General features: G+C 42.3%; 1 protein-coding gene across 1 annotated transcript; it reads left to right on the top strand.

Moving 5' to 3' along the window:
- Positions 1–2741: 2741 nt before the first annotated feature.
- SATL1 (spermidine/spermine N1-acetyl transferase like 1) lies at positions 2742–12566 on the top strand. Its single transcript, XM_026674668.2, has 6 exons — positions 2742–2828; positions 4532–4583; positions 4984–5064; positions 6847–6948; positions 10172–10212; positions 12376–12566. Exons 1-6 carry the CDS (start codon positions 2742–2744, stop codon positions 12544–12546), a joined length of 534 nt encoding a protein of 177 aa, XP_026530453.2. The 3' UTR covers positions 12547–12566.
- Positions 12567–12771: the final 205 nt, after the last annotated feature.

Raw genomic sequence — 12771 nt, 5'->3', positions numbered from 1 at the left:
GTGGATACTAATCAAGGCAAGAAGCAACTTTGAACTAAGGAGAAATTTCCTGACAGTTAGAACAATTGATCACTGGAACAGCTTGCCTTCAGAAGTTGTAAATACTCCAACACTGGAAATTTTTAAGAAGAGATTGGACAACCATTTGTCTGAAATGCTATAGGATTTCCTGCCTAAGCAGGGGGTTGGACTAGAAGACCTCCAAGGTCCCATCCAACTCTATTATTCTGTTAAATTAAGTCCCGAATGGCCCCCTCTATACAGAAGATAAAATCCCAAACTGAAAATATAAACTATCCCACGAGGCTGAAGGATTTAACAAATGTGGCATTCACACAGACCAAACATTTTTAAAACCAAAGGAAAAAAAAAATCCCCTTTATTGTTTCTCTTGACCAAAGTTCTTGAGGAAATGAATTCATTGTAGACTGGATGCAACTATTTAGCAATTTAGATAAGGATCAATTAAAGCACATATGTCAGCAGGATTATTACTGATCCTAAGGCCTATTACTATCATTAGAAGGAACTCTTTTTTCTTATCTGTAAGTGCAATGCCCTGATTTATTAAAAAAAAGAATTATATGGTAGTGGCAAGGATTTTTAAAAAAATATCTATTAGACAAATTCAACAGAGCTTCAATCTCTCTGTGGCATTCAAGTCCTCTTTAAATGACAGGAGCCTCTCCGACATATGCAAGTCACAAAATGCTCCTGTTTCTGTCCTTTGGGCTTTTTTGACCCTTTCTGGGAATATTCCTGCCTGTTCAAAAGCTACGTCACCTGTTTATCTATACCTCATAATTGCAACACTGAGAAATGAAAACTGAAAGATGCCCTGAATAAAAACAGCGGCTCAGTTGTGATGCTATATAATTTGATTTTCTTTTGGTACAAGGTCTAAAACATGGATGATTCCTCCATGGAAATGGTATAGACTTATATACCGCTTTACATCCCTCTCTAAGCAGTGTACAGAGTCAGCCTTTTGCCCCCAACAATCTGGGTCATTTGACCCACCTCAGAAGGATGGAAGGCTGAGTCAACCTTGAGCCTGGTGAGATTCGAACTGCCAAATTACAGTCAGCTGGCAGTCAGCAGAAGAAGCCTGCAGTGCTGCACTCTAACCACTGAGCCACCACAGCTCTAATGTTGGTGTGAAGTGAGTATGAAAACCATGTTTTATGACAGATTGGAACAATACACTGCTGCCAACTTGCCATGGCGCCCTTACCATGCGGCAATTTAACAATTCAATGTAATTCTTTAAAATAAATAAAAAACATTTTAGGTTTGCCATTCACATTTCATTCTGTCCCTTTTTTGCATCCTTTCTTGAATGATTCTATTCCACCATTTCTTTGATACTAGTGTAACTCTTGTCCTACGGCGAGTTGACTGTGGCGAGTTGGCTGTGGTGAATTGTCATAGACCCGTTTTGTGATACATGGGGGCTGAGAGACTCTTTGAATGGATTAAGACAATTTACAGATTTCTTTGGCCTTGCCATGCTAGTGTGAGACTTCAGCCTATTAAACATACCCAACCAATTGTGTCTTATACAATACATTGGTTATACAAATCAAGGATAAAGGCAAGATTATTATTCCTGAGCTGTGGTGGCGAAGTGGTTAGAATACAGTATTACAGGCTACTTATGCTGACTGCCGGCTGCCTGCAATTTGGTAGTTCAAATCTCACCATCCTCAAAGTTAACTCAGTCTTCCATCTTTCCGAGGTCGATAAAATGAGGACCCAGATTATTGTGGGCAAGATCCTGACTCTGTAAACTGCTTAGAGAGGGCTGTAAAGCACTATGAAGCGGTATATAAGTATAAGTGCTATAGCTACTGCCCTCCGTTTCCTTCCTTCCTTCCTTCCTTCCTTCCTTCCTTCCTTCCTTCCTTCCTTCCTTGTGGTTAGAATGCAGTGTTGCAGGCTAATTCTACCCACTGCCACCAGTTCGAATGTCACCAGGCTCAAGGCTGACTCAGCCTTCCGTCCTTCTGAGGTGGATAAAATGAGAACCCAGATTATTGGGGACAATATGCTGACTTTGTAAACCACTTAGAGGGCTGTAAAAGCACTGTGAAGCGGTATATAAGTCTAAGTGCTATTGCTATTACAGTTTCTTTTTCCCCAACGTTGAATGAAGAAGTATTGTAGGTGGCCTTCCCAGGCATTTTTCTTACCACCCGCTTTTGGGGGACATCCATTGACTTGTGTGGTTGGTACTTGGAAGAAGAAGAGAGAGAGAAAAGCTAAGTCAAATCCTAAACCTTCATTTGAGATTTCCAACATTGAAAAGTAGACTCCAGAGTTGGCCTACCTTGAGATCTTCCCTCCTCACCTTTCACCTTGTCTTGAAAATTGTTTATAGGGGAGAAGATGAGCAGAGATGGGATATTGTGATGCTGGCCCCATTGTGACTGTTTGCATGATCAGAGCCTGTTGGGTGACCCCAGCACAAGCTGGGATGGAAGCGAGCCAGAAACAGAAGCCGCATCTCTAATCTCCATTCTTTGTAAACGGGAAGGAGAAAAGATAACGTGGGGAAAGGACAGTGGCAAAGGAGAAAGATTGCTTCTACTTCTTCTTTGGTCTTCTTGTTTCTTTTTTCTGGCCTTGTCTGACCATCAACACTCTGAGATGGTGAATGAAGCAGCCCCAGCAGAGGCTCAGGAGCGCTCAAACCCCTCTGTGGGAAGCGAACGGGCATTCTGCTGCTTCAAACGGTCACTATGGAAGGCAACAGCAACCCCATGAATCGCTTCCGAGTGCGACCAGCCGAGCCGCAGGACTGTCCACATATCATGCGACTCATTAGAGTAAGAGAGGAGCTCAAAGCTAAACAAGAATTGAATGAGCAAGGAAGGGATTGATGTGGTTTGGTATTCACAACTGCAGATACAGTCTAGATCAGAGGTGGTATTTAGCCGGTTCGGACCGGTTCTCAAGAACCGGTAGTGGAAATTTTGAGTAGTTCAGAGAACCGGTAAATACCCACTCTGACTGGCCCCGCCCCCATCTATTCTCTGCCTCCCATTGAGTCCCAGCTAATCGGCTGGGTCTTCTTTTGTTGCCCTGCACAGGAGAACGGAACTGGAAAGCAGGTTAGTGGGGTGGGGAGGGAATGAGGATTTTGCAGTAACCTTCCCCTGCCATGCCCACCAAGCCACACCCACAGAACCGGTAGTAAAACATTTTGAATCCCACCACTGGTCTAGATATGAAAAAGATGCTAAATTATATGGTTTTTATAAAGAATTGACAGAATTGGAAAAGATACAAACAGGACCAGAAGAAAGATTGATAAAAGCTATTTATTAGGTATCAAATTGGAAGAACAAGTGAAGGAAACAATGATAGCATGGGCAAAATTTTTTGGTTATACAATAGAACTAGATAAATGGCAGAAATTTTGGGATAGAAACTTATAAACTAACAATGTCAACTGCATATAAGGAAAACCCATATAAGACGTTTCATAAATGGCATTTTGCGCCAGCAAGGTTGGCAAGGATGTTAAGATAAATCAGCTAAATGTTGGAAATGCCACCAGATAGCTGGATCGTATTATCATAAGTGCTCATGGGTAGTAGCCAAAAATATTGGACAAAAATACATACATAGCTGAAAAAGATGATACAACAGCATATTGATTTATTAAAATCTGAAATATTTTTGTGGGGGATTTTACCTGAAATCTATAGTAAAGAGAATGTATATTTGATTAGTCATGTATTAACTGCAGCTAGAATGGTTTTTGCACAAAACAGGAAAAATGAAGAGATTCCTATTGAAGAGAATGCAATCAGGAAAATATTAGAATGTGCAGAAATCAGAGGTGGTATTCAGCAGGTTCTGACCAGTTCTGGAGAACCAGTAGTGGAAATTTTGAGTAATTTGGAGAACCAGCAAATCCCTCCTCTGATTGGAGATTTTAAGTATCCTTCCCCTGCCACGGCCACCAAGCCATGCCCACAGAACCAGTAGTAAAAAAAATTGAATCCCACCACTGGCAGAAATGAATAGGTTAACCCTTGCAATTAAAGAGAAGGAACAAACTGAATGTTATATGATATGGGATTTATTTTATCAATGGTTAAAGAATAAATATGAAAGTTAGAAACAAAAGATTAATGAAAATCTGTTAGTAGAATTAAATAAGATGAGGATTGTTATAATAATCAGATATATTATGTATATCTGTATTAAGAGTAGAGAATTAATACTAATGCAATGAATATGGCTGTAACTTTGTTATTGCACAACATATTTATACCCAGATGATACAGTTTAATGGATGATGGATTGTTTGTGTTAAAAATAAAATAAAATTATATATATATATATATAATTATATATATATATATATTATATATATTATATATATATTATATATTATATATAAAGAATAAGAGAGGAGATGATGATGGGGTCGAATAGGGGTCGAATATCAACTGTTGAGAAGTCCGAACAAATAACATTTTCTTTATCCCGATGACATTCTGGTTTCTTCCCTTGGCAGGAACTGGCTGCTTATGAAAACATGCCCGAAGCAGTAAAAATAACAGAAACAGGTAAAAAAACAGCAGGTTTTTTTTTTTTGAGGGTTTTATACAACTAGTCCTTGACTTACGTTTTATAAAGTGACCGTTCAGAGTTGCAACAGCACTGAAAAAAGTGATGACCGCTTTTCACGCTTACGACCTTTGCAGGGGGTCATGTGATCCCCTTTTGTGACCAGCAAAGTCAGCAAAGAAGCCAGATTCACTTTAAAACTGAACGAAACTGCGGCGGTTCAGTGGCTAAGACGCTGAGCTTGTCGATCAGAAAGGTCAGTGGTTTGTCGGTTTGAATCCCTAGCGTCACATAATGGAGTGAACTCCCGTTACTTGTCCCAGCTGAGAGCGACCCTCTCATTTGTGATTTTCATGTAGTATTTCTCACCGTTCATTCAATGGCTTGAACATTTTTCAGATTTACTTCAAGATGGTTTTGGACAACGTCCCTTCTTCCAGTGTTTAGTAGCAGAGGTATCATCGGAAAATGTAATGTTAGGTAAGTCTAAAAACTTGGCCTAAAATCATGAGTTAGGGGAGATGAGATCAGGGTTCTCTTTGAGTGGTCTCACAAGGGTTACTGGTATACAAGGTCAACTTTTCAAATAAAGTCCTTCAATTAAAAGATAATTTGAGGGGTCTAAGGAGGTATTGCCACCCGAGCACAGCATTTAATGAACTTGTTTTATTAAATTTTTATGCCACCTCCCCCACAACGCAAACTTCCTACCATTTTAATAGCTGCCTATAATTATTTGGTTTTGAGTCCCAAATATAAAACACCCTTTACATTTACATTTACATTTATTTTTCCATTAAAGAACCTCTGTTTGTTCAGCCCAGAAGTATAATGGCTGGCTGTATTTTACTTCTGCCTACCTCCTTCTGCTTAATTTTCTCGATGGCTTGTAGGATTAAAAGGCAGAGAAAAAAAATATTAATTGAACTTTCAGAAATGCTCATGATATGCAGAGGCTCCTTCTGACATTTTCCTGCTGCTTCTGAGTCCGAGGTGAACGGAGAGTCGAAGACAATTAGTGGTAAGGCAACAGCAATTGTTAAAGGAGCCGTGATTTCATATTCACAAATCCATTACTCCTACCGAGTGCATGAAAGTCTATGGCAATTTGCTGTGGCCAACTCGCCATGGCCAACTCACTGCGGGACAAGAGTTACAGTAATATCAAAGAAATGGTGGAATAGAATCATTACAAAAAGGATGAAAAAGGAGGGAGAGAATGAAATCTGAATGGCAAAAATTAAAACATTTTTTTATTTATTTTAACTAATTAAATAGAATTGTTAAATTGTTCCACAGCAAGTTGGTCTTGGCGAGTTGGCCGTGGTGAATTCTCACCTTTTGTTAAGTCTAAATAGCACTTCAGACTTATGTACCACGTCACAGTGCTTTTACAGCCTTCCTTAAGTAGTTTTAGAATCAGCATATTTGCCCCTAACAATCTGGGTCCTCATTTTACCGACCTCGGAAGTATGGAAAGCCGAGTCAACCTTGGGCCGGTAGGGATCGAACTCCTGGCAGTGGGCAGAATTAGCCTGCAACACTGCATTAATTTTTAATTGTGTGCAAGGAAAGACACTGACAGGAGTGCTCAAAAAATTCTAGATGCTGCCAGGGTGTGATAAAAAGATCTGTTGTAGCTAGACAGATAGATTGACATTAATAATAAAAGATAAGGAAGAAACAGACTATTTTTCAATATGGGATATGTTCTATCAATAGTCAGACAAAAGGGGTGGAAATTAGAGGATGAAAGATTATTGGTATGTATAAGTAAGAATTTTATTATATATAAGCAAACATGAGTATTATTATGATTACTATTTTGCATTACTAGTATTGTATTAATATCTTGTATAAATAGATTGATCCAGACAATACACTGTTTAATAAGCATTTATGTATTTTAAGAAAAAAATGTATATATAAAAAGATCTGTTGTGGCTTGACACCCCCTGCCCCACGCTGGCCTGTTTCTCAGTTCAGAATAATATGCAATGACTCGGTGAGGGGTATTACTGTAATTTATTGGTCCATTTTAACGGAAGATTGTCCTTACCAGAATGCAGTTAGGTAAGCGGTTACATTAAATCTTCATGCATCCCCTTTTTCTCCAAGAAGCACTTCCATCACAAGATCCGTCGTATTAAGTTGACGAAATTAAAAGAAACTGGATTTCTTTAAGTCGCTCGGCAGCCTTGCCCTTTTCATGTTGGGGATGTAATTCCTTAAAGCAATGCTTCTTTTTTTCCACCCCCACAGATGCAGGTATTGTAGCTTTTGCTATGTATTACTTTACATACGACCCTTGGATTGGCAAGCTGTTATACTTAGAAGACTTTTATGTTATGGAAGAATATAGAGGTAACTTTTAACAATTCTGTGTCCTTGTTGCCCATTTATAATAGCCAGAAAACAGAAGAACCACCAGGTGGAATCAGGACTGTCAGGGCTCCGACAAATCCACCCCCATTCAAATCATAAGTCTCTAGCCACATCTCTCACAGTAAAAAATATTGATTTATTAGGAGTTGACATGTCGGCGTTCCCCACATCATTGATTTCACCCTTGACCCTGGTCTTCCCCCCATCCCCTGGATGTATATTCTCCAATGAGACACATCCATAGCCAAGAGTCATCAATCATGCTCTCCAGCAATAATTTTGCGTGCCAGAAGTTTTGGTTGCCAAAGCGATTATCTAAAGCCTTTAAGGAATGCTTTCCCCCCTCCCTTTCTGCTGACAACTAAAAAGACCAAAGAATTATTTTTAGTTGACATTCAGCTCCCCTCACTTCTTGAAGGTGACCTATACAAAGCAAAAGAAAAGAAAACGAATTTATTGCAGGTCTAGAACTTAGGGTTGCAACCCCCCCCCCCGCAGGTTTGGTTTGGTTTTCTGCATGGAACCTCGTCACAAGGTGATCGGCTTGACCGTTCCTACTCTTTACCCAAGATCCCTCTGATAAGGGGTAGCCCTTCCACTTGATTAAATATTGGAGTTGTCTCCTGTGCCACCTCGAATCAAGGATTCGCTGCACCTCACAATGGGTTTGGCCCCCTGTGACCACGGGGTCTGGGGGTTCACGAGGTGGTGGCCTCAGGGTCTATCCCACCACAGGTTTTAAGAGGCTACTATGGAATACCGGGTGCAGCCCCATTCAAATCACAAGTCTCTAGCCGCATCTCTCAGAGTAAAAAAGATTGATTTATTAGGAGTTGACATGTCGGTGTTTCCCGGTTCCAGCCGATTCTGACACATCATCAGAGGACATTGTGACAGGCCTGGAGAATAGCCAGGTTTTGATACACATTCATGTCCCCACTGTGATGACCCAGGGTGTGATACAGAAGCAACACAGTCACAAAAACAGGTGAAGTCTCTTTAATTCCTTCAACTTGGCTTTAAAGCTCCAATTATCATTGACTGGAGACAAAAACCTCCCCCACAAACAGTTGCGAAAAGGAAGAACTTCCATTCAAACTCAAAATACATATATATTATAAATAGAAAAAACAACACAAGCCACACTGAAGCAATTACTGAGACAAGGCAGGATAAGGGCTTGAAGACGTCCACAGATATCAAAATACACACACTGGGAAGGACGCCAAACTCAGATAAGAACGGGCAGACTAGAAATATTTTCACGCTTTGTTTCCAGCACTGGCCCATGAGCAGTGTCCTTTTAAACAGCCCTCACAGCTGCAGCCCATGAAGGGGATCAAGGTCCTTTCCTTCCCCACCACGCCATTCACATTTCTCCCTTATCCTCTCCTCCCTGCGTGCCCTAGGATGGAGAGGGGATGGGCCTGGGTTTTCCTCTGACTGCCCAGATGGCCTATGCCCTTCCCCAGTTTCCTTCACAACCTCTGGAGCCACAATCCCACTCCCTGTTGACTGTTCCTCCTCTCCCTCAGAGTCAGATTCCAACTGGGGCATGACACCCACCCTGTGGTAATTAAATCCAGAATTCTCTCTTGGCTATAAAGGTTGAATATAGACAGTCCTCGACTTACAACAGTTCCTTTAGTGACTGCTCAAAGTTACAACAGCACTGAAAAAAAAAAAAGAATTATGATTGTTTTTCATTTGACTGTTGCAACTTCCCCACAATCACTTGGCCAAAATTCAGAAGATTGGCAGCCGATTCGTATTTATGATGGTGGCAGTGTCCTGGGGTCCTGGGATCCCCTTTCTGACCAGCAAAGGCAATGGGGAAGCCAGATTCACTTAACAACCTTGCTACTAAAAACTGCAGTAGTTCACTTAACAACTGTGGCGAGGAAGTTTGTGGAACGAGGCAAAGCTCACTTCACAAATGTCTCCCTGAGCAGCAGGAATGTGGGCCTCAATTGTGGTCGTTAAGTCGAAGACTAGTGAATAGAAAACAGGACTCTTGGCACTCAGGCAAGCCCTGAAATTGAGACATGATCCTGGAAGTTAAACGTAGATTAACAGAGTTGGAAGGGACCTTGTGGGTCATCTAGGTCAACCCCCCGCCCAAGCGGGAGACCCTACACCATTTCTGACAGATGGCAGTCCAGTCTCTTCTTGAAAGCTTCCAGTGATGAAGCTCCCACAACTTCTGAAGGCAACTTCTCTTCCATGGGTTAGTTGTTCTCACTGTCAGAAAATTCCTCCTTATTTCCAGGTTGAATCTCTCCTTGTTCAGTTTCCATCCATTACTCCTTGTCTGGCCTTTGGGTGCTTTGGAAAATAGCTTGACTCCTTCCTCCTCTCTGTGGCAGCCCCTCAAATATTGGAAGACTGCTCTCCTGTCTCCCCTGGTCCTTCTCTTCACTAGACTAGCCATGCCCAGTTCCTGCAACCATTCATCGTATGTTTTAGCCTCCAGTCCCATAATCTTTCCTCCCTCTTTGCTTTACTTATTTGTACCCTGCCTTTATTATTTTTACAAATAACAGATCTAACACACCCATTTCCTTGTTTTCCTCACAACCACAACCTTGTGAAGTGGGTTGGCCTAAGAATGAGTGACTGGCCCAAAGTCACCCAGCTGGCTTTCAGGGCCAAGGCGGGACTTGAACTCATAGCTTCCTGCTTTCTAATCTGTCTGCTTAATCACCAAACCAACCCTCTGCTTTGGGATTAATCACGTCTAAGTGACGTGGTGAAATTGCAGGAAATGTGGTTGCTCGTATCTCGTAACCAATTGGGGTGATGGGTTTCAAGCAGGTTGTACAATCCAAGTTCATCTAGATTTTGTGAATCCAAGAATGCGTTACTGTCCAATATAGCAGTGTTTCCCAACATCAGCAGCTTAAAGTCTACCCATCTTCAAGTTGCCAAGGTGAGAAACACGGCAATATAAATTTGCTGTGCAAGTGTTGTTGCTCCTGATGATGGATTGGTGCCATCCTGATAGATGCAGCTAAGCAATTACAATATTTTTCTTTCTTTCAAAAGATCTGAGACAAAAACCAGCTAAATCCCCACCACCATTTTTTGTAGGGATTGGTAGAATAAAGCCTTTGCTTATTGTACATATAATTCTATGGGTTAGAACAAAACAATGGAAAATTTCCAATTCAGACAACTGAGTTTCTTAACTGTGTTTTGGCAGGCTGGGGCATTGGAACGGAACTTTTAAAAAATTTAAGTCAGGCAAGTATCCAATTAAGACATTTAAGTTATATTTTAAATGTTATGCTCATCATTTGCATTGGATAACTCTATTGCTAAACAGCTGCAGAAAAGTTTAAAAAAAATAAAAATGAGCCAAAGCAACTTTCCCAAAATGGATTCCTTCCACACAAGTTGGTGGCTAAAATTTCCATCATTCAGTCAGTCCAAATGGCCATTTCTAGGATGGAACATTAAATTTAGAGGACCATCCGTAGTTCTTTAAAGCCACAAAAGGAGTCCACAGAACCAGGGCTGTCTGTAAGGGTCGAAAAAGTCAAGGTAATAGAGCCCACCATCTTAAATTTTCTGACCTCTGTCATAAGTTGAGTTCATTTGCAGCCAACGGCTAAAACTGCTTATGAATTCTTTTGATTGCAAAGAGGATTTCATGACTGAATGTTCCTTTACACTTTACAACTTGCAATATTGCTGTTCTTAAGAGAGAGAAAATATAGCTAAGTTGCAACGACCTACAGCTGCAGGCATGAAAATGCAACTATTTTTATACATGCAAACGTTCAGATCTTAACCAAAATGTTTAATGGCTCGATCTCCTTCTAGTCAACCTGCTTTGCCCAGTTAAGCTTTAGAAGCAATTATTTCTCCACCTTGGGCCACTTGCACTGCCTGGAGAATTCTGGGACTTGAAATCCATGCATCTTAAAGTTGCCAAGGTGGATGAACACTGCATTAGAGCAGGGGCATCAAACTCCAGGCCTGGGGGCCGGATCAGGGCCACCTTGGAGACAATGAGGGAACGGCCCATGGTGGCTCTGCCAGTGAAAACGTGCTCCCAAGCTCCGTTTCCAGCTGCAACGGCCTCCTGCAACCCTCTGCCAGTGAAAATGGAGCTCGTGAGCTCATTTTCGCTGGCAGAAGGTTGCAGGAGACCTCGCAGCCGGAGCGTCGGGACTCATTTTCACTGGCAGAGGGTTGCAGGAGACCTTCGCAGCCGGAACGGAGCTCGGGAGCTCATTTCGCTGGCAGAAGGTTGCAGGAGACCTTCCCAGCCGGAAACGGAGCTCGGGAGCTCATTTTCGCTGGCAGAAGGTTGCAGGAGACCTTCGCAGCCGGAGCGGAGCTCGGGAGCTCATTTTCGCTGGCAGAGGGTTGCAGGAGGCCATTGCAGCTGGAAACGGAGCTTGGGAACCCATTTTCACTGGCAGAGCACTTGGGCCACTACAGGCGCCCCCAACATGAGTGACATTGAGCAGGCCACACCCCCTCTGGCCACACCCACCCCACCCCCTTAGGTCAAACTCAACCCTCAATGAAATAGAGTTTGAAACCTCTGCTTTAGAGCACGCACCTCCAGCTTCGTATAAGCAATTCTGCATGTCGATATTATGACACGATAGTCCTCGACTTACAATCGTTCATTTGGTGGCCGTTCGAACTGACAAACAGCACTGAGAAAGTGTGACAATTTTCTACATTTACAAGGGGTTCCAACATCCCCACGGTCACGTGATCAAAATTCGAATGAGTGGCAACGGGCTCCTATTTATGACGGTTGCAGCATCTTGAGGGTCAGGTGACCCAAACTGGGGCACTTGGCAACTGGCCCGTAGTTATGATAGGATAGTTGCAGCAATCATTTTTTTTTTTTTTGCAACTTTCTGACCAGCAAACTCAATGGGGAAGCTAGGTTCGCTTAACAACCGTGTTACTAACTTAACAACTGCAGTGATTCACTTAACAATGGTAGCAAGGAAGGTCATGAAACGGGGCCAAATGAAATTAACCAATGTCTCACTTAGCAACAGAAATTCTGGGCTCAATTGTGGTCACAAGTCGAGGACTACCTGGATACAATTCTGCATGCAGCGACTGTTTTGAAGGAAGTCACCAATTCTACCTTACTGTACCACCTTAAGCGGCCATTTTAAAATAAGCTGTACCTTTGAGCTGTCGTGCAGGGATTCTCCAACCTTGGTTAAGACTTGTGGACTTCAACTCCCAGAGTTCCTCAGCCAGTTTTGCTTCGCTGGCTGAGGAATTCTGGGAGTTGAAGTCCACAAGTCTTAAAGTTGCCAAGGTTGGAGAACCCCTGCTGTAGTGTAGATATTCTGCTGAATTACATTGTGAACGTCTTCACGTTTGCTTCTCAAACGCAAATCCTCTGGGTTTACCCTTGAACAGATCGCCCTCGAGTCCAACTGTAGCTGCATGCACTTTCTCGTCGTGGTCTGGAATAAGCCGTCGATCGAGTACTATATGAGGCACGGGGCGGCCGATCTCTCCACCGAGGAGGGGTGGCATCTCTTCCGATTCGATAAAGAGCACCTCATCAGAATGGCTACCGGACAGTAAGAAGGGAGTCTCTCTTTCTCTCTCTCTCCAAGGTGGCGCATCATCGGCTCATCGGCCACAAGGAAACCTCTAGCTAAAATTGAGGCTCTCCAAAGCGGGCAAATACTAGCAACAAGAAATTAAAAAGAAGCTTGCCTGTTTTATGGCTGGCAGTACCTTGATATGTGATTGGATTCTGGTATTTTTCCATGTGCAAGTTGTGTTGGTGTGAAACACGAAATCCCC

Source organism: Notechis scutatus, chromosome 10 (genome assembly GCF_049901735.1).
Source record: "Notechis scutatus isolate UNSWTSFEM ecotype Mainland chromosome 10, rNotScu1.2, whole genome shotgun sequence".
In the NCBI taxonomy this organism is placed as follows: domain Eukaryota; kingdom Metazoa; phylum Chordata; class Lepidosauria; order Squamata; family Elapidae; genus Notechis; species Notechis scutatus.
The sequence above is the reverse complement of the archived record's forward strand: the minus strand, read 5'-3'. Positions and strand labels throughout refer to the sequence as shown.